Below are 27,988 nucleotides of genomic sequence, written 5' to 3' on the forward strand. Positions count from 1 at the left end.
CAGATTATGGGAAAAAATTTATTTTGACATGAAGAATCAACACCAACTTGATGGCACATACTCATTTAGTCACGACAATTTTAGTAAGCACCTCCATTGGGAAAAACACTTTTACAGTAGTTATTGGGTATTCAGGTTATTAAAAAAGCCAAGTTTATTAAAGCAACTTATCAAAAGACAAAAAAAATGGAATGTCCATATTAAAGAATATGCATACTGTTTTCACAGGCACCCTATTATTTTATCATCTATAAAGAATACAGGTTCTGTGAGGCTACTTTTTTTCCTAGAGAACAACATTTCTCATTTTAGAACTATCTGCAAGATTGTCTTTACAGGTACTGCTGCATTATATATACAATAGTCTCTCCCAGCTTCTAATATTTATTGGATGGGAGGTTGTTTAGAGGCCAAGCCATCTCTTTACCATGTTTAAGATCTCCCAAGCTGACAATAGCACATCCTGCTCTTTGCAGGCAGAAAAGGCCTCATTAGGAATGGTGGGTAAAGTATGATATTTGGGATACTGTGTTATCTTGTCATCCACACCATGTTCCCTGAGCACATCTATCTGCTCAGGAAGTTTAGCCAGCTCACATCCATAAGATGCTGCCTTATCAGCCAGCTTTGCAAGAGAGAGATTCCTCTCAAAGCCACCTCCCTGGTTGTACTCAACTGCTGTCAGAGTCTTCTCCATAGCCCGGAAAGTCATATATAGCAGCCATTCAGTGCTGCCATTTCCAGCAATGCTGGCTGCTACGTGCAGATCACATTCTGCTTGCCGGAGCCAACGCTTTGCCTCCAGGAAACAGTGATTTGGTTGTGATTTTGAAGAGTTTGGTCCACATCGATGGTATGACCAGAAATCATAACTGCCTCCTCCTCCTCCTCTTCCTCCTCCACCACCACCACTTCTGGTAAATTCATAGTGCCTCTGTTGATGCTGATGAGCTTGCTGATCCCATTCACTCCAACAGTCTGAGAAGTTTCTGTGATAGGAATTGCTACTTTTGGATCCTCCACAGGAGCCATTTGACCTCATTCCCTTCTCCATCTCCTTGATCTTTTCTTTAAGATATTTGAAGAGTTCATTAGCAGAATCTTCCTGGCCAAGATTTTTATCTGGGTGGTAACATAGATATAATCTTCTAAGGGCTTTCTTCTTCTCCTCTTCTGAAAGTCTCCAAACTTGATCTAGGCACGCATCTATCTCTTTCTTCACCTCGCTCAGTGGCCGGTGATGCCAATACTCATTAATATCTGGTCTTACTACTTGGGCAGCATAAGCAGAAACTGCGGCCAGCACTATCATTTTATTTGAATCGGAGACTGGCTTATTTCTCTTGAAATGGTACAAGTCATAAGCAGTCACTTCTTCTTGCCGACCTCCTCCCAAGTCAATACGATATCTGTGTATTTGACCAGCACCATTCTTCTGTGACTCAAGTACTTCAAGGACAACAGCATACAGGTAATGCTCCTTGGGCTGGGAAGAAGCCAGATAGCCCACATAATCTCCTTTCATAAAGGTATGCAGAATGCTCATATCCAGACTGTCATACCATTCCTCAGGGATATCTTCTCCTGGAGGAGGAAGGTCATAAGCATTTAGGTTTCCTTGCTGATATAGGGGCACTCTGCGTTTCTCTAGGACTTTAGCAGTATCTTTAGGTCTTTCGCAAGCTAGAATTTCCATGAGGATCCCCATAGCTTCTGGCTGAAGTCTTTCTCCCAAAAGCTTATTAATTTCAATGGCTAGAGTTGAGAAAATATGTATTCCCTCTTGCCGACTCATGCTTTCCTGGTGAGTAAGGTAAATCTTTGTCTTGCCATCTGGTGTTGTTGCAACATGCACTGTCTTGACACGTTCAGTTTCCCCTAAAAGTTGCAGGTTGTAGACCATTACAATGCAGAGCTTTTCACAGCACACCACTTCTAGCTGATCTGGAGAGAAGAGTCCGTCATTTATGTCTTCTATCTCTTCCGTTTTACTCTGCCATTTCAGTAGCGCAATCAGCGCATTCTGGAAATCAAGAGAAACCAGAAGTTCTTTGAGACTGTTCTGAAACTCACAGTATTCCCGATACATGCACAGTTTCAGAGAGGTCTCTTCTAGTTGTTCTTCAACAATGTTATTGAAATACTTGGGGCGCAGATTTTCAGGTAGCAAGCGCAGAAGTTTCCACTGCCTATACTTGTCCGCTGATATGGAACATTCAGAGAGATCAACCAGAAAGCGAAGTGTGTTTTTCAAAGCAAGGGGTTCTTGGCCAGATTGGTAGAAACTAAATACTAAAGTGTTTGATGGATATAGCTTCCCATCAATGCAAGGGAGATAAAGTTCTTGCAGCTTTGAGAAATCCACTGGCTCCTTTGCTTCTTCCAACAGATGGAAGAGAAACTGAGTGGCCCTGAGCACTGCTTTAGTAAGATTGGCCTGCAGTTTCGTCCGTTCTGTAGTCTCTTCTTGGATCCTGGCCAGAACACTGGCATAATGATAGATGGTTGGCTCAGTTTGCACTCCGAACTTTTCAAAGACATCTATATATACCCCTAACTTGGATGGCAGCATGTACAGGTATGGCCGAAAGTCATTTGAGTTCTGCAAATGGACCACCACATTTTCTGCCGTAGCTACTTCATTATCATCTGTCAGTATCACAGGAAGGCCTTTAAGGGAATTCACATCTATTTCTTCCTGTTCTGACAGGAATTTGTACATGCATTTTAGAACTTCTGCCCGAGTTTCCTTATTTTCTAGTGTATTACAGGTTACTTGACAGACATTGCTCAAATTTTTCAAGACCACTTCAGTAGGTACTGTGCATATCACTCCAAGTTTTTTGAAAACATCCCTACCTTCTTCTCCAACATAGTCATTAAAAGAGAAAGCAACTGCTGAGGTCCAAAAGAGTGCAACATTTTTTGAACAGTACAAAGAACCTTGGGGTGCCACTGGAGATCTGCAAGGGGCATATGGCAAATGAAGGCTACACAGTTTATCAGGGAGGAGACGTGGTACAAGGAAATGGATCTTGGACAATTTTGCCAGGAAGGAATTAGACAGTTCATCTTTTGCTCTGGAAAATAGATATTTCAAGAGTGCTTTACTTTTTCCTCGAACATTTTCAGACGTGGAACCGCTGCTGAATGCCTCTCGTTCAACCTGGATAGCACATTTCAAAAAATCTTCCTCAGAAATCACCTCCTGCAAACCCACATCCAATAAAAACATGTTCACTTCCCACTTTTTGATTGGACGCATTGAACCATAGAATTTCTCTGGTACAAATCGAGAGCTCAATCCCAACTCTTGAAAAACTGTATCATCTTGATAGAAGTATGATACAAGACGCAGCACATTCTCCTCATCCCGAATGAAGGCAAAGGACTTGAATGTTGACACCACAACTGCTTTCTGGGTCTCATACTCTTCATCATAGTGTGACATGATGATGAAGAGAAACTTCAAGGCTTCCAGTACTTTGGCCTCAGGAAGAGTGGGTATCTGAGGTAAAAGTAGCATAAACTGTTGCAAATCATTCATTTCTCCAATACCAAAGCACTTGCTCAACTTTTGATTCCAACTGGTGTCCTTGAGTAAAACAGTCCTTCCATCCAATTCATAAAGTTCCAAAAAGTTCTCACAGAGCTTTGGATTTTTGGATACCAGACGATAGACCTTATCATATGAAACTAGTGATACATATTTTTCTTGATATGTCTCAAAGATGGGCAAAGCTTTCAGTTTTGCTAATAATGCTTGATTATTTAACTTTTCCAGATCCTTACAGAGAAATCTCAAGAGTAAATCATAATCAAATGAATCGAGTTTATTCCAGCAGAGGCTACTGTGGGTAAACAGTTGCTCCAGTACTACTATAGGGTCTTCAATCTTCACTAGCTCTGGACTGATGCAGTATACAGTCAACTCTGGAGGCAACAGGGACTTATCTAATTTGGCAAAGCCCAGCTTATGAAGAATTTCACAAACTGGGCTTAAGTTATTAGGTATCAACGTACCAAGGGATTCAAGAGGAATCAACATACTGGAACCATAGACAGGGAGCAGAGTGCATCCTTTGAAGAGGGAAATGAGCTTTGCAAATAGCTCGTTCCTTTTTTCCTTATTCTGTGTCACACAGATTTGACTTTCAAAGAACTTCCACACTTCCCCTAACCAACTCTTCTGGCGTTTGCTATCGTTACCCCAGCTATCCAGTGTCAACATCTCTTGTATGTAAGCCACAGATTCATCTAAAGTAAACTTCTTCAGGAATTCCATTTCTAATAGAAGCTGATTTAGATTGTAATCTGCAAAGGCAAAAAAACAATGCTGACGATGTGGGAAAAGCTCAGAAGCACTGCTCTTCTGATAAACAGGTTCTTGTTGGTTGAAACATCTCAGCACATTATCATTGGTCAACAGTAATGGAAGTCCTTTCATGCAATTCACATCATCAGAGCACAGTCCACTGAGAGAGAAGGTTAGGAGAGCAAAGCAATTGGAACTATTCTTTACAGGAGTTTGATTTAGTGAGCATGGTAAGAAGTTGAGCACACTCTTCAAAAAATGACAGAGGGAAGGAGAATCGAGAGTCAGTACATCAATTTCCGCCATAACAAATTGGTCATGTATCTCTTGTAGTTGTTCAAAGGCAGGGACCAAGCTCATACCCAGCTCCTGAAGAGTGCACTCAAGAATTTTATCCTCTATTGTATTCTTCAGGAAATAGGGGCCTCTGGTGGAATCCTCTTCTTTGGGTGCACTCCAACACACACTTATTGTTTCAATTCTACGGGCATTTTTGTAATTAACATTTTTCTGATAAACTGGCAACAATGGAACCTGGTCTTCATGCATCAGTTTATACAGATGAATCACTAACTGCTGCCAAACAGGAGATACATCTTTCGTCACAATTGGGAAATATTGCAAATACTTCCAAGCAAGGTAATCATGACATGCCTTCAGTGTGTTGAATTTCAATGGTTCACTCCCCAGTGTCTGGCACAGGTTTTTAAGTAACTGGCCGTATAAAGGGGCCAGCAGGTATTGCATGAGTAACCTATTCCAGGTTGAATTGACATCCCCTTCACTGCTATCTTTCCTCAAGTCACGCCGAGCTGAATCCACATCAAAGTTCCCATTGATATGGATTGGAAGGCCTGTCCTTCCTGGCAGGGGCAATGTGCAGAAAGCCCTTCCACACACTTGTCTATTAAGACAAACAGCTACACCACCATATGGCAGTAGCATGCCCTCTATGGTCTCTGGGCTGTCCATTCCAATTTGCCTTCCAACCCACCAGATGCTGGGATCACGCAAGAGATTAGTGCTGATCTTCATTTTGTAGAAGACGGTTACTGGTTTGCTCATCTCCAGGCCTCCTGCTGCAGCTCTCTGCTGCAGATGTTTCTGGTACTCGAGCCTTCCAGGCTCCCCTCCTTCAATTTCAACCCGCAATAACTCTTTGGGTTTCCTGTCTTCCTCACCCATAACAGAGAAAATTACAGTGCGAATGTGATTGAGGAACATCATGAGACATTCTGCGTCTTCTTTAAGAGCTTCCAACATATTCTCCATATCTATCTCAGACACAGATTTCTGACAAATAGGAGAGAAGGCCGCCCCTGCAGAAGTACGCAAGGGTAACCGGAAAAGTGTGCCCTGTTCCAACTCAAACACATCAGGCAAAAAGGTGTCATAAACATTCAAAAAGGCCTCTCTGAAACCTTTTGTGAGATTGTACTTTGCGCCAGGTGAAACCTCATCAGACTCTGGGAGATAACGCAACGTGGGGTCAAAGACACATAGTGTTCTATCCCCTGTGACAAATGCAGGGCAATCTGTCAAATTGTAAACAGTGTTGAATCCCAGACCATATTTTCCTGTAGCATCCCGCCTTCCTCTTTTGCCACCATGGCCTAAGCGCTGGATCCCCTCAATATCGCTCAATTGGAAGGTCCGGTTGTTATAGATGCAGAGGGCTGGACCTTGAAGAGACTTCCAGTCATCACTGAAAACACGCTCTGTTGGATGCTGGCGGCGATCCCAAAGGAAATGGATGACACTCGCACCAGCATCGTCAGCGTTCTGCAGCAGCTCTTTCAGCACATCCTGTGAAGAGGAATACTCCCGAAGGATGTTAGACAGGCGGGTACACGAGTCCTCCTTAGCTCCAAAATCTGTGCCCCAGAGAGAAAATTTCTGAATCCGTTGCTTGGACAGTATACGGTGCTTTTTGGTCGATATGCCGCAGCGCACAGCAATTTCCCGTGGAATCATACTATGGCAAAACGGTGTTCCACTCTCACGTGGGAGCCATGGAGTATCATCAAACAGCAGCTTAGGCAATTGTCGTAGGACTTTGTCCTGGTCTGGGAAAAACATTTTCTGGGACAAATAAGAATCCAGTTGTTGATTTTCTGGCAAAACTCCAGCAAGTCCTGCAGTGATCAACCTAAGTACAATTTCCAGTTTTTCTACAGAAAGTGGCTGTCCAGCTGCATCCTCAGCCAAGGTTTCCAGAACAGAAGCATAATCATCCAAGGTAAATACATCACGTAGACCGATACACTTCCACAGATTCTTTTGTTGCCAGTACTCCTCAGGCAATTTGAAGAGATATGGAATAGCGTCGAAAGCCAGATTGTGAGACACTTTACATACCGGCACAAAGCCAACACTGACCAGGATGAAAGGGAATGTCTGTGCCTTTTGTGCTACCTCTACCCTACTTTCATTGTTCTGGACTACATCATTGAGAAAAGCATAGCAATCTTGGGCCATCTTAGCCAACATTTTTTTGGAGAGGGCATTGGAACAAAAGGATGCTGTCTCCAGTTGCTTTAGCACTGTAGTTACAGATGGTTTGCATTTCACTCCTACGAATTCCATTATCTCCTTAGAGAGCTTGGAGTTTCCCCCAAGGGCTTCCTTGTCCAGGATTGGTTCAATCAAATGTACTAAGGAATTCAGCTTGTGGTAGTAAATCTCACTGGGGCAGCAGATTTTACGCATATTCCCAGGAAGCACTGCCGGTAAAAAGGGAATATCCCTAAACAAAACCTGTGTAGTATTTCTGGAACTTCCCTGGAGATGGCCATCAAGGAGGTCCAAGATACAGCAGACTCTCTGGCATGCTTTGTCGGGGTTCTGATGCCACAAAGCCTCCACAGTTCGGGCTCGATTTATCAGTTCTTCCATTGCCACCCAATCTTTGGTCATGCCAAGATGTTCCAAGCGCAACAGCCTCTCTGGCTTCAGAAATTCTTCACCCATAGGAAAGCAGCCATCTTTAGGACAGTAAAGAGGTGCAACATGGCCCTCTGGGTGTACAAGTTCTTTAATGGTTTTCAGCGTTTCATCTGGAGTAGCAGGAATGCAAGGCAGGGCTTTCAGGCACTCATTCACCCCGGCATCATTCATATCTAGGGCACGAAGAATCAGGGCATTACGATCAGGCACTACAAGCTTAGCAAGATTGGGTAAAGCAAGCTCCTGAAGGAACCGTGCCCAATTATAAGTGTTTAGCACTGAGCTGTTTCTTGGGGTCCAGGTTTTAAAGCTCAATTTAACTTTCTCTGGAAGAGAAACTGCAATCTGTGGTTCTGGTAAGAGTAACGAGAAGGCTCTCACTGCTATAGAACTCAGTTGCGTCTCGCAAATGATATCATCATCCAAAATGCAAGCATGATTAAGTGGGCGCCATTTTTGTCCATCAGAGAAGAGAACTGGCTGCTCCCCGTTTACTCCATTGATTAGCGCTTGATAGAAGGCTTTGGCTGCTTCAGTGAAAGGATATTTGGTACTGTATATATCAGGCCAAAAATCATAATACTCGTAGTCCTCCAGCAGTTCTTGTTTGTACATGTCTCGGAGCTGAGTTAGTGCCCCAAGCCATGCAGCTGTCACTGAATCTCGTAGCAGTGCTATATTCCACTGGCCCTTTTCTGTGGTATCCCAGAGTCCTTTGCGATTACTAAGCACGGCGAAGGGAGCTGTGAGATGCAGTGGGAGACCCGATTCAATGGGAAGAGGTAAGAAACAGAAGACACGGCCTTTAAAACCACGTATATCCGGGAGCCATCGTCCAATGGTGGTACTAGGGCGGAGTGGTAAGGCTACCCTAGCAGAAGGAGGCAAGAAATGGATACCCCTTTTTCTTCCCTTTCTGAATAGTTCCTCAGCTTCTCCATCAGCTGAACATGCATGAAGCAGAAAATGGTGAATATTCACAGCTGATTGCCAAGTTGTTCTTAATCGTATAAGGGCAAAGCCCATCTCATTCAGTACTTCTCGGCTTACTGTTGCCAGTGGCTGCACAACCTCTGGAGAACTGAAACCCTGTGCAAGGCAGGAGAGTGATACCTCCTGCACATTATGCAAGAAAATCAGCAGGTACTGGGACATCTCCTGGAAACCAGTTTCTAGTCCTTTGATCCGGCTGGGTCCAAATGGCTCAGGGCATATCTGAGATTCTTTGGCCTCCTGTTCAGTGCGGAAAGGCAAACGGATCAGAGTGCCTTGGTATTTCTCTCCAATTCGACATCCAAAGATCCCTCTGAAAGGCCAAAATTGCTCTGGAAATGAAGCAGCAACTGTGGAGGTCAAATTTAAACGGATGCCCGGTCGGACTGAACCACGGATATGTTTTTGGAGATGGGTGATATTGGGATCAAAGATGAGGACAGTGTGACCACTGAGAAGGAAAGGCACATCAGTCATATGGTAGACAGTGCAGAAACCTAGGCCAAAGCGACCAATCTTGTCCTCCTGGTGCTCCTTGGTGGCTGCACCTAGTTGGGTAATGTTGGAGAAATCTGCCTCAGTAAACAGTGCATCATTCTGGGCCCAAAGGGCTGGGCCTTGGCAAGTAGCCATGCCAGGATCCAGAAGTCCTTTAGTAGTGTCATGCTGCCGGAGGTCTATTAAGAAGCGGCAAGTCTGAGCACCGGCATCCTCGGCATTCTGCAGCAGTTCCTGAAACACATCAGCATCCTGGCTGTACTCCCGAAGGATGTTACGGATCCGGAGAGTGACAGGCTCTGAAGGCCCCCAAGCCTCAAACAGTTCTAAGCCTGACAACTTGGTACTCATCATCTCCACCCCAAAGAAAGCAGCTGTGGCAGAAGAAACCGCTTCATGCACCAAAATGGGTAGGTCTCCACCCAAATCAGCAAGATGGGCACGATCCATGTCACAATACAGTGCTGAACTGGCAGGGCGAAGAGCAAAACCAACCAAACCTACGATCTGCACCGGTATAAGCATTTCCTCTTCCCCATGGTGACCTTGATTGCTAAGCCAGTCCAAGACAGCTATGAAGAGGAGTAGTTCAGCCTGTGTACCCCCTTTTGGTCTGGCATTGATTTGTTCTGCCAGCTTACGAAGAGCCTGGTCTACATCTTTCTCGCTGGGTGACTGCTGGACACCCCATTTTGCAAAAAGCTGCCTATAGTCTTGGAAATCCGGAGGAACTCGTGGCATTAGGAGTGCAAAGTCCAAATCATTAGGAAAGGACAGTACCACGTCTTTTGGCCACGAGAAGCCCTTCCCATTCCACACTGAAGTGTACGTGGGTGGATGCGGGAAATCGAAGAGATGCTGTTGCATGTGTTGATAGATGCTACGCAACTTTGCAGTTAACAGGGGTGTCTCTTTAGGGCAATAGGCTTGTACCAGGTCAGCTAAGTTTTCCATCACCTTTTCTGGAGGAGGTAAGCGTTCCAGGCCCAATTCTTCTGCAGCGTGGGCCCAAAAAGCATTTGTCAGTCCCATGACCTGTCCTACAAGACCTGCATACCTCTCTGAACGAATTGATTCAGGTGCTAGGAAGACTCCAGCTGGCCCAAGCTTAGAGGAATTGATGGCAGGAACCCAAGGCAAGGACCTCAGCTGCTTCAGCATCTCAGGAGATAAACGTGACAGTAGGGGACTCTCATTGCAAACCCGGATAAGGGCCTGGGATTTGGCCTTGGCAGTTGCCATTTCACTTACAGCCACTTCCCTTGCAGCAGTTATTGCATCTGCTGGAGAGACAGCACTAAGATCTGATTTCAGACCCAGCGTACGAAGGATTCGCAACATTGCTTGCTCCTGAAAGGGCCCTTTGGGAAAATGGCTCGGTCTTAATAAAGCCAGCAATGTGCTGTTCTCTGGATCGTAGAGATGACAGGGACGAAGCAATTCTGTTGATCCGCAATCCACAAATGGAAGATCATGGCACAAAGCTTGTAATTCTTGGCTCTGGCTAAAAAGTGTATCTCCATTGCGCAATAACCACAACATGAATTGCTTGGCATCCTCAGTCCGATTGGCATAGGACCCCTTCTTCATTGCTCGGACACACAGCAAGCACAGATCCGGCGTCCCCAGAAGCTTTCTGCGGATTTTGAAGAGCAAGCATCGTTCAGCTTCATTGCGACACAAGAGCACAGGCTCTGGAGTCAAGAGATTTGTAGGCACTGGTGGAACCAAGGTCTTTTCTAAAGCCAAATAATCCTGGGCTGATACCAAGGCTGCCTTGGAAGGTGGAAGAAGAGAAGGCATCTTGAAGAAGAGTGGCAATTTAGTGAGGACTCCGATATCTTTTTGAGAGAATGAGACAGCTGTAGAGAGAAAAGCACTCAAGCTTTCAATCTGGCAGGTGGACAAAAATGTCAGGTGGTTTGTTACATTTGCTACTCCCAGATGGACAAAAACTTGCAGGACATTGCTAGGTGTGGGTTCTAGAACATATTCTTTTAGTTGGTGGTGGGACCAACTGGAGTCCCACTTCTGGATCACGGTGCAGCCCAACACTTCCAAAATTTTAGCCACTGCGTCTGGCAAACAGTGCCCATTATGCCTTTGGAATATGAGGGTGGGTTGGGGCAAAAGTCGAGCCAACTGAATGCCATTGAGAGAATTATACAGAGGCGTCAGTGGTATTATCGGGCATCCCTCAAAGGGTTCCAGGGAAGAGGCATGGTGTGCCAGGAAAGTCCAGAAAGCAGAAATCCACTCAAGGGGAGGTTCGCCAGGATATGCACTGGGGCTCCAAATAACAGGAACAGATTTGCTGCTGACCCAACCTCTCGGGAGAGCTCTGGGAAGATTCTTCTCAATGATGGCTTGATTCAAGGAGACCAGATTTTTGAATAACCCTAGAGAGACAGGAAAGACACAAGGATCAAGTACCAATGTTTGTGCATCTCTGTTGGAGGAATGTCTTTGGAGATTCTCAGTCATAAGGTCCTTTTTCAAAAGGCAACTACACTTCATTTTCTCTTTGAGGAAAAAGTTTTGCTTCTCATCCAAGAAGCTTCATCGGTTCTGACTGGAGGGTGGGGGGATAAAAAGACCAGTTCTGACCTTAAGAGTTAGTTCTGACTGGATAGTCTCTCTTCAGAACTAATCCTTCCATTCCCCCCACCATCCAATCAGAACTGATGAAGCTTCTTGGATGAGTAGCAAAATATATTCCTCAAAGAGAAAACAAAGTTCAGTTGCCTTTTGAAAAAGCACCTTTGCGACATCTCTGTTGGAGCTAAAGATTTACAGAAATATTTTTGATCTGTGCTAAAGGCTATATCGCAAACGTCTCTGAATGGTTTGAGATCATGCTGTTGTGGGGTCCTTGGAGATCTCTGAACATGATTGTTTTCTTGCAGACATTCCATTACCCAACTAGGTAACTTCATCAGTGCACCAAGAACCCCTCAGCACTAAGGCCCCCAACCCTGAGCTACAAATATTCTCTTCCAGAGGTACCATACTAATTTTCCAGCTAATTGCATTTGATGATTCTAACAAGAGAATGCTGACGCACTATTGGAATGTTAGTCTAGAAGCAAGGAGACTTAGGTTCAAGCCACGATTCTGGTTGGAAAGGTTACTTTTCAGACTTTGCAGTGAGTAGCTCTATTACATGCACTCTGTGCCTGATCCAAATCAGATCAGATAGTCTTACATACTCAAATGACCTCTGAAGGCACTTTTGTGGCCAGAAGTCAAAACGTCTTGTTTACTCTATAACTTACAAAAAAAGTTTTTGACTTCCTTCGGGAGAAAATTGCATTTGCTCTTTGTTTTCTATTGGAAGAAAATCCTGAATCTCGAGAAGACGAATCCTCCTCCTACCCTTTGCTTTACAGAACCATAAATTAAAACCAAAAAGGAGAACGACTTTCCCCTTTTAACTGCACCAGTAAGTCAGGTGTATCCTACCTGATTAGCAATTGCAATATGGAAAAGCTCACTATCCTTCTTCTAGGGCAGGAGTGTCAAACTGCCGGCCTGCGGGCCAGACATGTCATTCAGAAGCTGCGCCCACCCCATTGCCAAAACCATCCCGATACGTTGCGTGACGTCACGAGTTTGACATGTCTGTTCTAGGTATAGTCTGTTCTCAGAGAGCAGCTAGCTGCTATGTGTCTACATGGACATGCTAAGACCCAATCATATTGTCCTTCAGATATATTCAATTAACTCCATCCTTAACTCCAGAAGTATTTTTGGTCTGTGCTAAAGGCTAATGGAATGTTAGTCTAGAAGCAAGGAGATTTAGGTTCAAGCCACGTTTCTGATTGGAAAGGTTACTTTTCAGACTTTGCAGCAAGTAGGTCTATTACATGCACTCTAGGCCTGATCCAAAACAGTTCTGACAGTCCCACATACTCAAATGTCATCTGAAGGCACTTTTGTGGCCAGAAATCAAAATGTGTAGCTCACTCTACAAGTATCTAGAAAGAGTCTTTGACTTCCTTTTGGAGAAAGTTGCATTTGCCCTTTGTTTTCTATTGGAAGAAAATCCTAAATCCTGAGTAGACGAATCCTCCTCCTATCCTTTGCTTTACAAAACCACAAATTAAAATCAGAAAGGGACTTCTGGTTTGACATTGCAGCAGAACGGCCGCAGGAAGATGGGGCTCCATCTTCCGCATTCGATTTTGCCCTGTTGGGGACTCTGAAAAGGGTCAAAAGTAGCCCTGAGGAGGCAATGAGCAAGGAGGGGACCCTCACTGATTGCAGGAGAGTGGCAGCCTTCCGTTTGATCCTAAGAAGCCCTCCAAACCGGTATGGGAAAGACTGGCTACATTCGCATAGCCAGTCAGAAGCTGCTGACAACCAAAGGAAACAAGCAACAACAAGTAACATTACAGCAACGTGGATGAAACTGGGTGAGACCTGATCCTCTCTTTATGATTTTAAGACCTCTTCCTGAAAAAAACTGCCCAAAAGCGGTGAATTAATTAGTTAGGGATGAAATTTGGGGACTAAAAGTGGTTTTAAGAACTTAAAAAAAATAGAGAGAGAGAGAGAGAGAGAGAGAGACCTGAAAAGTTTGCAATATGGCATCAATGACATCTAGTAGTGAATTATGGCATTACAACTTTTTATACCTAAAAGAAACCTGGCTTGAAGCTCAGACTTAGATAAGACTCTGACTGGCCTTGGAAGATTTCACTTTTGAAGATTGCACCTGAGAAAAGGAAAAAGACTTTAGGGCTGCTTATCTGTGTGGCAGAGATGATAAACTATTCTAAAACTGGCCTGTCTGAACTTTGAATACAAATACTGACTCTCATAACTATATTGTGGAACTATTTACCTGTAGAAGAAATGTACACTATTGTCTGATATGATGGAACATTTTGGATTATAAATCTTGATTCATAAACAACCTTTAATGGTTCCTTCTTCTCCATGGACAGAAAGATATATTTCTCACTGGACAGAAAAATTTGAATTTTACTTATATTTGCTTAGGGGAGGTTTAAGAATGAACTGACAAGTTGGCTGGATAATCTGGAGCTCCAATGATAATTAACTGAAACTTTCTAAATCCTTAAACAGACCTCTATAAAAGCCACTTACAAAAAATAAAATGGATGTTCTATTTGTTGTTGTTGTTGATTGCGAAGTCGTGTCCGACCCATCACGACCCCCATGGATAATGTTCCTCCAGCCCTTCCTGTCCTCTACCATCTTCTGGAGCCCATTTAAGCTCACGCCTACTGTTTCAGTGATTCCATCCAACCACCTTATTCTCTATCATCCCTTTCTTCTATTGCCCTCAATCTTTCCCAGCATTACGCCCTTCTCCAGTGAATCTTTCCTTCTCATTAGATGGCCAAAGTATTTGAGTTTCAACTTCAGGATCTGGCCTTCTAAAGAGCAGTCGGGCTTGATCTCTTAACATCTGTCTCCAGAAGCCTCAGTTTAACATACCACCCAGAAAATATTGATGAATCATAGAAATTCTCTCCATGTTGAAATCAATACAAAAAACAATTGCCTTAGCTCGTGATGAGATTAAAAATAACACAAAAGAGATAAAAGAACAATTTTTTAATTTAAATCTATAAACTCAGAAAATAACTACAGAGAAGAAACTAGCAACCCAGAAAATAGAAGGAAAAGTAGAGGAAGGTGACCCAAATATGGAAGTTCTAAAGGAAGAAAGTAATGGACAGACCCAGACAAATGAAAAATTAGAAGACATAACGATAATATCGGAAATGGAAAATACATTTTGCCAACCAAGATTTCAGAGCATACTTGAGGATAAGGAAGGAGAGCCATTAGCAGAACGGTGGGGAATTGGAAGAGGGAGGCTGTTTAATAAATATCAATGGGCTAGTAAGTTCTTCCAAAAATACTTTAATTAAATTGTTTTTCTTATTCCAAACTATATACACAAAAATAGAGGAAGAATTATTTGATGATTCAAATATACTAAATTGGAAAGGTAGTTGGCAAAGGAAGAAAGCTAGAGTAAGACTGAAGAAAACAGAAGCTTTGACCTATTAGAGGGGATATCATATTATCAATTAGATGTTTGAATAGAATAGATTGCTAGAAATAGAAGTATCATTATAAATAGATAAGATTTGTAATCAGAATATCATATCTAGGCATGAAAAGGGAAATAAGAAAATGCTAAGAAGTTTGAATATGGGAAGCTTTTGGTTACCCAAATATAATTTGCTTTGAAATTATAAATCATTCAGATATTTTGAACGTGGATGGGAAATTAAAACTGAAAAAAAATTGAAAATAGGATACTGACTGAATAAATGGATATTGAGTGAAAATGCAATTAATATATGTTTTGGTTAGAAAAAATATTTTAAACTGATATTATTGATATTATTAGAAAAATGTAATAGATGCTGATATTCAACTGTATATTTATTAACAAGAATTGTATTTGCTTAGTGGGAAAATGTCTATTACCGGAAGAAGATCTAGTCTGAAGAAGTTAAAAATGTACCACTGAATTACCAATGGACCCAGTCAACATGTTGTCCATTGTAAAAATAGAAAATTAATAAAATATTTATATATAAAAAAATAAAACCAGAAAGGAGGAGAATGACTTCCTGCGTTTAACTGCACGAGTAAATCAGGTGTATCCTATGCTGAGTAGCAATTGCAGTGTGGAAAAGCTCACTGTCCTTCTTCTAGGGCGGTTTGTTCTCAGAAAGCAGCTGGCTGCTACGTGTCTACATGGACATGCTAAGACCCACTCATATTGTCCTTCAGGCAGATCCAATTAACTCCATCCTCTGCAACCAATATCCCACAGAGGTGGTGGAAATTGTAGTCAACTGGATAAGGCTGCTTCCAGCCACTCTAATGGGATGGAACAATTACTTTGAACATACACATGAAGGAGAGCCACAACCGAAGACAACACTACTGTTATTTTAGTTGTGGCTCTTCTTTCTGTTCCTCAAGGTTATTCTCACAGCCCATTACCCTCCCTTGCCTGAGGGGCTCACATAAGGGAAAGATAACAGCTTACTTTTTTTGGCAATTGCTTGCAAATGGTTCAGCAACACAGGAGTTAGATCTTTGGGAAGAAATTGGTTGGCCAAACCAGGCAAAAGAATTCTGCAAAACCAAGAGAAAGGATTAATACCGTATTTTCCGGCGTATTAGACGACTCGACATATAAGATGACCCCCGACTTCGGAGCCGATTTGCATGCTCAGAAAGTCATTTTATACATGGGAAACTACCATAATTTCTGACATATAAAACGACTCGGCGTATAAGACGACCCCCGACTTCGGAGCCGATTTGCATGCCTTAGAAAGTTGTCTTATATGCCAGGTCAATAAAAAAGATCTTACTCTGTATCTTTTAAGGTTGTAAATACTACACAGGCCCATCAAATATTAAGTCAATCTGGTTTATTTAGCAAACTGGCAAGCTTAATCCTTCACACACTCACTGCCATCTGCTTGGTGATGTCTGTTACCCTGAACAATTTCTTCCATCTTTTTCGAAACAAACAAACATTTTCTACAAGTCAACAACCATTCTTACTTTTTTAGTATGGTACCAGGTCTATCTGGCAAAATACATAAAAAGTGATGCAGCTTTCCATTTAATTTTCTTTGCCTAGTACATAAGATGTCTTAGGAAATAAAGTTATGTTCAGTCCAAGATTTAGAGTGTGACATCTCTAAATGCATCTCTTGACGCTGACCTTCAGCGGTTCTGGAACAAATCAGTAAAGTTCTGCTTCCCTTTATAGTTAAAGCATTTTGAATTTCTACCTTAACAAATGTTCAAGCCTGACTAAATTCAGATAATCAAATCAGGAGGTACAGTATGCTGAAAGAGGAAGAAAGGGAAGACAAAATTAGACTATTTTGGGGAGGGAATGAGGGGAGGCTGCTCACCTGGGAAAGTCAGGATTCTCAATAAATACGGTCTCTCCAGCATCTCCAAAGCAGGTATAGTGCCCATTGGCTGTTGGAAGTAGGGGCAGATCCTTCAGTTCCAGGTAACACCCATCTTCAACCAAATATTCCAATAACAACTTTTTCTCAGACTCTGTGAGCCAATTCCAGATGTTGGCAGCACGTTGCAGTGCCCCTCCCACAAACTTGGCTGTGGCCTCCTGCACTACTGTCCCATCTTTTGCACCCAATACCAAGGCTTGACGCACATGAGGAGGGGCTGCTACCAGCGGTGATCCTGCCAAAAGGAGGGCCTTCTCCAGCACTGGGCCTATGGGCTTATCCAAGACTGGCTTTGGCAAAAGGATGGCTTCAGAAGGATGGAGCAAGCGAGGGTCCCCCTCTCCAACCCTCACCAAGAGTTTCATGTTCCTTAATCTCTGGCATATTTCAGTTACTAGAGGCTTGTACCGGAGTTGTTGGCTATGAGTTGGGTCTGGCCATGCCCCATATGGGTCACCAGGACAGGAGGAGGCCAGCACCACCATTTGACTATAAGCAACAGGCAGTACCTCCTCCATAAGTAAGTGGTTCCAACGGCCCTCAGCCCCCTGTGCCTGGGACCCCTCCTCAGACCACTGCACATGCCTCCTGTCATCAGTGAGTTGAAAGGGAGCACTGATGTGCAGTGGCAATCCAGTGACGTTTTCCTCAGTGGCTGGGAGAGGCAAGACACAGCTAAGGCGGCCGGTGCATCTGTCCTGCAAACAGTAGGCCAAGGATAATGCTGGTGTGGATCTCACCTTTTCAGCCAGGTCCCACAATCTCGGGAGAGCATTTTTTTTTACTTCTGCTGACAATATGAGCCACTCACAGCTGGTGGCTTTAGCAACCCCACTACCTTGTAAAGCAAGTGTTTTGATGCAGCCATTGGTCTCCAGTGTGGCGCCAAGACTGTAATCAGCAAATATTTCTGAGATACTTCTGTTTCTACCCTGGTTCAGAGATGCTTTGATTGGTTTTTGAACGTCCTGAATGGCATTTGACTCACAATATGGACGAGCTGAGACATCAGCTTTTAGCAGCTCACAAATGGCACCACTGGACCCAACAATGCCCAGGGTCACTTTCTGGATGTTCCTGAGAAACAGCAAGCTAATGGGGGCATCATTTAAGAATGAGCGCAGCAGTTCCTGTACCCGTTGTGCACTGTAGATGTTGTCTGAGATCTTGGAGGGGCTCTGCCGAATAGGAAAACGAAAGAGGGTGCCAGGGAAGTGGCCCTTGACTGCTGGGCAGGGTTTACCAAGGGATTCCAGTGTTGCCCAGAATGGTTGGAATTGATCAGATGCCTCCTCCCATTCCTCTATATTCCACAGCTGACCTCCTTCCTCAAGTGCTATTTGCTGTGTGTCCAGCACTCCCAAAAATTCACCAGAGAGAATTGATGGAAAATCTGAAGGATGAGAAGAAATTTAGTTTCACAAACATGCGATGAGCATTCCTATGTCAATTACTTTCCTCCTCTTATTTCAGCCCGTATTAGCCAATAGTAGCCACTGCCTTATTTTATCTTGGATCTTAACAGTGTTGTACCTGATTAATATTTGGACCACCAGGAAATATTAATGTTGTAGACCAGATAACCAGGCAATGTATCCCCAGAACAGCCAAGTGATTGCAGAGGGACAATATTGTGTAAAACAAAGTTGAAAATGGCAGGGAATGGCAAAGGGCAACCAGCATTGGATTGTTGCTAAGCAAAAAGCAAATGCACTCAGCAGAGCTGAATTTCACCCTACAACGTTTCCTTTCCAATTTTAAGATATGTGGACTTCAACTCCCATAATTCTGTGAATTGAAATACACACGTTAAAATTGTCGAGGTTAAGCAACAATGTTCCAGAGTGTCTTCACTTTATTGGATGTTCACATATCACATTAGGTTCTAGCAGCCATTCCTATGGGCTAAATCAAACCTCGCAAATCACATCAAGGCTTAGTGACCTATACAAACCTTATTGTGCTAAACCACACTTATTACATTCACAGTATGCTACAATTGGCTGGATTTGTGCAAATCAATAAATGATAAGCCATGGTTGATAAATCAGGCGGCACAGTGTGATTTGTTTGGTTTTAACTTAAGGCAATGTGGATACTTTTGACAAAAAAGCAACTCCTCTCTTATCTAAAATACCAGGAATGTGTCTTGCTGGATTTCATATATACAAAGCACAGAACTCCATTTTCTTGAAACACTTCAGAATTTTGTTAGTGGCGGTAAAGGGAAAAATTATGCGCGAGAAATGTTTTCAGAAATGTATGTCGGTTTCAAATTTGCTCTCTCCTGAATCAAGATGTGCAGAACTACTCACCAGTAATATGGTAGACAGAATTGAAGCCTAAGCCGAATCTACCAACAGTAGATGGATCATCTTCCTTATGACTGATGCCGGGACTTTTGATCCCCTCCCAGTCATCCTCAGAGAAAATGCCATTATTGTAAGCCAGAAGTGCAGGTCCTAAGAAAGAAAAAGATGGACTACATATATTCCTTTTTTAACACAAGGGATTACAGGGTCGTAAAAGAGAGTTTATTCCTTGTAGTATTCCACCTGCAAAGGACATCTATTTTTTCTTGCCATGTATATGTATACATCTGAACTAGACTGTGTTGTTTCTCTGTATCATATATGTGTGTGTATGTGGTATAAGCATAATTTTTGTCATGTTTATGCGGTGTATATTGGAAGTAGTTATCCTTTGAGAGCTGAATGCAACAAAATTTTATTTTAACGTATGCTGATAAGTGACAATAAAGTCCTATTCTATTCTATTCTATTCTATTCTATTCTATTCTATTCTATTCTATTCTATTCTATTCTATTCTATTCTATTCTATTCCATTCCATTCCACTCCACTCTCCCAGTCCACTTTTGCCACTTTCCAGTCTCTTTACCCCATGCACTCCTCTTCTTTATTTCCACCAACCTCTAAATATTGGGAGTCTGCAGAGAATTCCAATAGGCCAGTCAGTATTACCTCCAACCAATCGCAGGAGAACAAAAACTGTCATTCAGTCAAGGCTCCACCCCTGAACAACAGCAGCTTCTGGAGTAAGAAACCTCCCTCTAATTACTGCTGCACACACCCATGCTTTCCGGCTGTGCTGTTTGACCATTTTGCAAAAGTTGCGGTTGATCTCTGAAGAGAATGCTTCCTAGTGCCAACAAAACATTGACTATTGCAATGTGCTTTATGGGGGGCTACCCTTGAAGAGTACTTGGAAGCTACAGCTGGCACTGAATGCAGTCACGCGGATAGTATGTGGAGTCCCTAAAGTGGCCCATGTCGCACCACTGTTCCTTAAGCTGCACTAGTTGCCAGGTTAATTCCAGGTCCAATTCAAGGTGCTGATTCTTACCTTGAAAGCCCTGCATGGAATGGGTACAGGCTATCTGAGGAACTCTCTCACCCCAATGGGGTTGACCCAGCCACCCACCCCAACAGGAGCAGCATGCTACAGACCCTGTTGGTCAAGGATTTCTGGCTGGTGGGGTCCAGAGGAAAAGCCTTTTCTGCCATGGCTTCTGTCCCATGGAACACTGTGCCCCCTCCCAAGGTGAGATCTATCCCGGGCTTTTGGCTTTCTGAAGGGCCTGAAGACCTGGCTCTGCCAACTGGCTTGGGCCCTGATGGGGGCTGATTCTGGAAATGGTTAATGGACAAAGAGAACCCCATCTCCTCCCCATACACATCTTGCTCCCTTCCTTCCCAACTTGTCAATTTTAAATTAATTTGAGTGTTAATATTTATTGTTTCTATGTTTTATCATTTTTATGATTGTAAGCCACCTAGAGTTGCTTCTAGGAAAGATGGACAGCATAGAAGTGTGCATGCATACATAATTCTTCCTGTCTGTAAATTCCCACTCATAGCTGAAATAATGAAAAAAACCAATTTTGTAGCCTGGTGGTATCTTATTAGCCCTTCAAGGCAGGGCAAATAAAAAAACGACAAGGTTGGGATTTTAGGAATAAATAATTATAGTAAGATAGACTAGAGTCAGACTCTTGAAAGTTTATCCAAGTTTCTCTCTGTCCCACCTTATAATAAACAACATCAAGGCATGGTTATTTTGACTTTCTTTCTCACATTCCCCCTTTTCTCAAGGTTTGCAATCTTTTCTGGTCATTCAATACCACTCATTCAGCATCACTGTAAATTTGAAGAGTTGCTGAAAGAGTGGATGTTAAATGAAGACTACTTGCATCAAAACCTGAATTGTGGACCCAACTAGTTAACTCAGAGATACAATTAGCCTCCAAAAACCCTTTCTTGTCAACATTCTCAAGTGGGCTAGACAGGAAACATGACCAGATGAGCTAAGCCTAGTTTATTGTAAAGGTACGTTAACAGAATCCTGCTACTTTGAAAATACAAGTCTCCTGCTGTCTCTTTTGTAGCCTTAGGGGAGAGGCTCTTCTGAGTCTCTTTCTCCGCTCCTTATGCAGCTCTGGACTATACCCTCTTTTATCTGATCATGTCCTAGGCAACATCTCTTCTTTCCCTCTCCCAAGGTCATTCTCATATACCAGTAGTTCTGGAGTCCTGCTGCTGAAGCTATGGGCAGCTATTTTGTGGGGCTACCTACTGCAGACCTGCAATCTGCCTGGGAAAGGAAACAGCAGCTCTTCAACTACTGCCAACGCTCCCAGGTAAAACCAGACAGGAAACAGGACTAGATGAACTACTTCACTGTAGGGCTACACTAACAGAGGTCTGAAAAGTACAATCTTCCCACCCACCACTTTTAACTGCTTGATCCATTTTAACTGTCAGGTCCATCCTCAGTTTCTTCCTGCAACTCTTAAAGCAACTGAAGGCTTCTGCCCCTCTTATCCGATTGTTTCCTAGGCAGACTCTCTCCTCTTCTCCCAGGGTCACCCATGCATTCCATTACAGCAGAGGTGGGGAATGATGGCCCCTTTATGACTTTTGGACTTTGACTTCCAGAATTCCTGAGCCAGCATAGCATAGCTGGCTGAGGAATTCTGGGAATTGAAGTCCACAAGTAAAAAGAGCCATCGTTCCCCACCCCTCAATTTACCAATCTCTATACTGGGTGTGGGGAGGTGGTCTTTTTGGTGCTGGAAGAACTGGCACCAGGATCCCCTGCTTCCTCCTTTTTTTCCTCCCCAGAAGGGGGAATGGCTCTTTTGTGGCCATTTTTCTGATCCCAGGAAGTGATGACACCGTGGGAATTGGAAACTGACCAAAAGCAGCATGAGAAGTAACCCAAGAATGATTCTTGCTGGCAGACCTCTAATCTCACCAGCTTCCTGGAAACAGTCTTCTGTAGCCAGGAACTGCATACCAAATGAGGCATTCCCCCCCCACCCTTCCCTTTCTGCATTTAAGGACAGAACCCCCTATTTGGATTCACTGCATGGGCAGAATATGGGTTGCAAATATCATCATCACTTTACATCATCGTTCTTTTCTGCCAGCTCCTGCGCTGGGGAAACACTCTTTCCTTGATGCCACGTGGCTGTGTTCTAAAAAGATTTACTGGCAAGGCCACTTAGGAAGCCAGCCACAAGAGGACAGAGTGGAGAAAGAGTTCTTGCTAATGGAAAAACAATCTATGCCCCAAATTCCCTTGTCCCTGTGATGCATATCACAAAACTAATGTCTCAGCATTTGGGAAATAAAAAAATGCCTGTCTGCCAAAAGCAACATGGAAATATCTTGATTGGCCGCAAGGCCACAGGTGGAGAGGCCCAAAGCAAAAAACTACCTTTCAGCCAACTGAAGAGCAGCCATTGGTAAACGAAGATTGATAAAATGAGATTGATTTTACAAGCTGAACGTGTGTTTGATCTAAGCATCACCCACGTTATTTGGATGTAGGCTAAACATAACACTGGTACAGCCAGGTAGTTAAGGAATCAATGGCAAATGACTTCTGGAAAAACAAAAAAGAGAGACTTGTCCAATAAAGACGAACTCAAAGGATGATGTGGGGACGGAGGGATGATTTCTGTACATATAGACATCTTAAATTAGGATGACCACGAGGAACCCGATAGAAATAACCCCCAAAATCCAGTTTCATTTTCCACATTCTCTTGTGAGAATTCATACAGGTAGTCCTCGGCTTACAACCTTTTGTTCCAAAGTTACGACAGCACTGAAAAAAGTGACCTATGACCATTTTTCAGACTTATAATCATTGCAGCATCCCCATGGTCACGTGATCAAAATTCAGATGTTTGGCAACTGTTTCATATTTATGACGGTTGCAGTGTCATATGATGTGATGTGCAGGTCATGTGATCATCTCTTGCGACCTTTTGACAAACAAAGTCAACGGAGAGACCAGAATCAATTCACAACCTTGTTACTAACTTAACAACTGCAGTGATTCAGTTGTGGCAAGAAAAGCTGTAAAATGGGGCAAAATTCATTTAACAACTCTCTCACTTAGCGATAGACATTTTGGGCTCAAATTAGTCGAGGACTGTCTCTAAAATACGAGGCTTTTAAAAATGTAATTTCTTTATTTCTAAGAAGGGAGGATAGCATCAAATTAAATGGGATAACAGGCTTGGCTGCCTGGAAAGTGCAGGGGCCCTGTTGTCCAATGTACAAGTAAAAGAAATGGAAAAATATTCCTTAAACCCCATAATAATGCAATCTTCTTGTGCTATAATATATCCAATTTTCCTTCTATCAGTTCAGTATGGATCATAGGCCTGTGTGTCAGGATTTTGCACCCCAAGGCACACAACACAGATCTCCACCATCAGGACCCCTCAATTGACAGCTGGAATTATTTCTGGGTGAAGGTGAACAGCTTTTAGTCCTCCACATGTTCTGCTCAATACCTTGGGTGCTTGCCAGTCCATCGGAGAAAAGACTTTGTGTTCCAAAACTCCGTTCATCGTAGAGTAAAATCACCTCTTCAGCAACTGCGTCATCTGCATTTTGGATCAGCTCCTTTGAGAAGAGGCAGAAAATCAGAGGCAGATTCAGGTAGACAATGAAGCTAGTAAACATTAAGCTGTGCCTTTATGAATACACCATCCTGTAAAACTCATCTGAGAGGAAGTGCTAGATACCCCTCCCTGACTCTTTGCCAAAGGACTTGGGATTTCCTGGGACTTCCTTTCCAAGGTTTTAGTCCTCATCTCTCCATCTCCTTCAGTTTCAATCCACAAGAGTTCCTCACTGAGATAAACACAAGAGACTAAATGTGCAGGACCGTTCTGTGCTTTCCTTTTCCTCACTTCCTTATTCTTTGGAATGCTCATCTATTGCTGGGATGAGTAACAACAAAAGAATTAATGTTTATATTTACATTCATTGGATAGGAAGGGATTGCAAGAGAGTAAACAGGGACAGAATAGTGAATACGCACTAAAAGCAATGGTGCTCAGGGATACACAAACAGCCCCATGTATTCTTTGTGTGTGTGCTTACTCTCTTATAATCCCTTCCTCTCCAATTCTCAATGGGGGAAGGAGAAAAACAGGTCAGGCACAGCATAATGCATACTGACTACAATAGCGATCATGTGAATGAAAATGCTACAAAGATTGTAAAAGTGGTCATTAGTTGTAAAGTTATTGTTCAGCACTTCTAAGGAATGAGGAAGGCATTAGGTGGGGTCTACCTATACATTATTTTATGACTAAATGAAATAGGTATATGAAAATATATCTAATACAAATGGTTTCCATCCCCAAAACACCTGATTTCCCTAAACTGTTGTTCTACATGAGGGTGGGAACTGTAATTGTCAACATTTCCTTTAGCATGAATAGCACAACAGTTCTAAAATCCCAGAATTCCTGGTGTAAACTGAATATATAATTTTCAAGAGTCCGCACACCCCTTTTTCATGTATATTTTAACTCTAATCATTCCCTCAATAGTTTCCAAATAATTTTATAAGGTAAGTTGAAATAATACATAGATTAAAAGAGATTAATTATATATTTACTCAGCAGTAGGTTCCAAATTATCCAGATTACCTAAATTACCATCAAGCTGACTAATTACTTATGTTCATATACCTTTTTTTAAACTTTAAACAAATAAAAAGTGCTGTGATTTTTTTATAGTATGTGTATGTGTGTGTGTGTATATATATATATATATATGTATGTATATGTGTGTATGTGTGTATATATATACACACACACATATATATAGACGTATATATACATACATACATACAGCATGTGTATGCATGTATATATCTGTAGGATATTTTTCTTACTTTTATTTCAAGTAGAAAACAAAACCGCTCCTTAGATATTGCTGATAAAATGTGGAATATTCTAAAATTAGGAACCATGTTCCTTGCAACAAAATGTAATGTGATAAGCAGCTATATAAATGTGATTATGAATCAATGAATGAATGAACGAACAAAGCAGCTAGAGTCTACTATTGTGTCAATATTTCCAAAGACAAAAAAATCCAGTGTTTAAAGCTCTTACTAACCCACCTTTAATATCTGCCCTCCATCTGGGTATTTGCGAAGGATACCCTGCAAATACTTGAGGATGGGAGGCGGTTTCTGCCGAAAGCCCTTCCTGAAAGACAGACAAACTTCAGTACAGGGCATAAGGACCTTCTAATAGCCACCTTCCAGCAATGCCTATTCAGATACATTGTGTAGTTAATCCATCTAACACAGTAATACAGTTCCCCATGTTGTGGTGACCCCCAACCACTTATACATCACCGGGTGCCAGGGGCGTGGCCAAAGAAAAGGGAATAATACACGCAGTTCTTGATTTACAGCCATTCATTTAGCAATCATTCAAAGTTACAACATCATTGTAAAAAGTGACTTAGGACCCATCCTTGCACTTACACGCCTTGCAGGATCTCTACTGCCATATGATAATAATTCAGGCACTTGCAACAAACATGTATTTACAGTGGTTAAAGCATCCCAGGGTCATAATATTGCTATTTGCAGCTTTCCCATCCAGCCTCCAATAAGCAAAGTCAAAAGGGGAAGCGGGATTTTCTCAGTGGAGGCATGATCACTTAACAACTGCAGTGATTTGCTTAACAACTCTGGCCAAAAAAAAGGTCATAAAATTGGGTATGACTCATTTAACAACTGCCTTCCACAGTAATAAACATTCTGGTCCCAATTGTAGTCCTTAGGTTGAAGACTACCTGTACAAATATAATACCCCATAAAATTATATGAGCCAGCCAAGATAATTCGTGATTAAAACTTTGCCCAGAAATTACCCATAGATTTAAATTTTAAATTATTGACTCTGTTAATAAACAGTTTTCTTCATTGCACAGCAGGCAAGGTTTACCACATACATTTACTAGTCAGCTCTGGTTTATATGGTTGTATTCATACAACACATTAAGCCATTATCGTATTCTGGCCACATTTAGCCCGTCACCATTTCTCTCTCAGCCTGTCCTCAAAAGACGATTCCAAGGCTAGAACAAAGGGGTTAAGAGTGAGATGAGCATCTCTAAATTTAATAAATAAATTGATCAAATGGCGCTATGATCAGTGGGACAATTCAGTCTTGGCCTCCAGTGGCCCTCAAAAAATATTGCCAAATTATAATATTTAATTGGATGGAAGGTAATATTAGCTACTATAGCTGAAGACACTCTGAAAAAAAGTGCTTTGAATATTACATTATTATATCTGCCCCAGATTTACCTAATAAACTGAGGCAGATTAGAACCTGCCTCTCTCTCCTTGCTCCTAATCCAACTATTTCACTATCCCAGCTTAGTTCTTGTGCTGAGGATAGGCTGGGATCTGAAGCCTTCCTCCCCAAGTGTGTATGCATGTACATCACCCAAAATCTCCTATATGGGAATATAATGTCACATTCATGTTTCTCTTGGAAAGTTATATGCAACTCTATGCACGCCTACACATGCACAACCTGTGCATAGATGTAAACACACTCTATTGTAGTTCAATGTTTCAACCATTACACCTGCTCTCATGTATGTGGCATTGCCATTTTCACAATCCCCAGCCATAATCCTTCTGCCTTCTCTCTGCACACAAACACACACACACAAATCCTTACTTTTTTTTCTCCTTTTGAGACATTCTTCAACCTGCAGGAATAAGAAGAAAGTATATAAAAATGAAATACAGGTGTAACATAATCACACCAATTGATTTGAACTGAGTGCAAATTAATTCTAGGATGAATCCAAGAGAACTTGATCCATTGCCACCCTGCAAACCTGGAATATGTCAATTTTTAGGAAAGTTGGAAACGATTTGAGAGGAGGAATCCATTACTGTCTGAAATCTAAACTGTCTTTCAAGGCCATCAACCCGCTAACATTTGTTTTAAGGTTTTAAGGCCATCAACCCGCTAACATTTATTCATCAAAAACGAAACTTAAGACACACCATCTGGAATCAATTCATTCGCAATTAGGCACGTGATCCAGCCGGCCAATTTCTGCTCCAGCGCAGGAGATTCTCGTCAGTTACAATCCCATCCCTCCTCTCTCAAAGTGGATTTTTCAGATCCAGGCAAATAATGAAACATCGAACGGAGGCACTGCAATTACTGATATACGGATCCTCTTCGTTTCGCTGTAGCAAGGCTATTTATTGTTGGGGTTTTTTTTAATTTGCTTTTTTTTAAGCGATTGCCTTATAGAAATTAAAAGAACCCATAAAGACCTGTGCCCAGTTTCTGCCCGAAGCGATACTCCCCAAACTATTCCGGTCGCACGATCCAGGGCTAGGATCGTATTCTCGGATTGAACTAATGGGGAGATGGGATCCTATCGGCTGGCTCAGATCCTGCCCTGCTTTCTTGAACCGTTCTAGCCCCTTTTCTCTTTACCTCCCCCCCCCCCAAAAAAAACCAGGCACGCTGGTCCCCATCAATACCTACACACCACTCCCGGTCTTTAGGCAGTCAATTCAGCGATACTCCGTGGCTTCTCCAGAGGAAAAGATCCTAGCTGCTGCTCGACGCCCCCTCCGCCCAATCAGCAGAGTGCCGTCAGCGGCGACGTCTGCACGCTGTTTAATAACTTGCTGCGTTCCTGCCAGGAAATGGAAACCGAAAGTGATTCTGGCGGTGGAAGAGAATGGAAACAGAAACAAGAGCGAGGCGGTCACAGATGCCAAGAGCTGTAAAAACTGGAGCGAAGTCTTGTTTTATTCAGGGGAAAGTGCGGAGGACTGGACTTCTGCTTGAGCGGAATGCCCACGACTTCTTTACTCAAGGTGTAAAGTTCAGGGAGTTAAGTGGGAGT

General features: G+C 42.6%; 1 protein-coding gene across 4 annotated transcripts; it reads right to left on the reverse strand.

Annotated features, from left to right (window-relative positions):
- LOC120304422 (sacsin-like) lies at positions 1–27,741 on the reverse strand. Of its 4 annotated transcripts, none has more exons than XM_039334936.1 (8): positions 27,622–27,741; positions 26,791–26,821; positions 25,206–25,293; positions 23,578–23,689; positions 19,062–19,208; positions 16,684–18,139; positions 15,798–15,886; positions 1–11,151 (listed from the first exon to the last, which is right to left on the reverse strand). In XM_039334936.1, exons 2-8 carry the CDS (start codon positions 26,811–26,813, stop codon positions 404–406), a joined length of 12,663 nt encoding a protein of 4,220 aa, XP_039190870.1. In that variant the 5' UTR covers positions 26,814–26,821; positions 27,622–27,741; the 3' UTR covers positions 1–403. The 4 variants fall into 4 exon arrangements, with proteins under 4 accessions (XP_039190870.1, XP_039190871.1, XP_039190872.1 ...); XM_039334937.1 differs by having other exon boundaries at positions 27,618–27,736; XM_039334938.1 differs by having other exon boundaries at positions 27,626–27,692.
- Between the last annotated feature and the right edge of the window lie 247 nt (positions 27,742–27,988).

The sequence above is a fragment of the Crotalus tigris genome, unplaced genomic scaffold, assembly GCF_016545835.1.
Source record: "Crotalus tigris isolate CLP2741 ecotype Arizona unplaced genomic scaffold, ASM1654583v1 scf7180000017639.5415321, whole genome shotgun sequence".
Lineage (NCBI taxonomy): Eukaryota > Metazoa > Chordata > Lepidosauria > Squamata > Viperidae > Crotalus > Crotalus tigris.

What these genes read in the sequence shown, in the direction of transcription:
- LOC120304422 (XM_039334936.1), bottom strand. Translation starts at nt 26,813, where the DNA reads ATGTCTCAAAAGGAGAAAAAAAA. An exon ending in ATGGAGGGCAGATATTAAAG is followed by an intron (nt 23,690 to 25,205) that starts GTGGGTTAGTAA and finishes CTCTTCTCAAAG; the next exon opens with GAGCTGATCCAAAATGCAGA. An exon ending in TGGACTGGCAAGCACCCAAG is followed by an intron (nt 19,209 to 23,577) that starts GTATTGAGCAGA and finishes TTTCTTTCTTAG; the next exon opens with GACCTGCACTTCTGGCTTAC.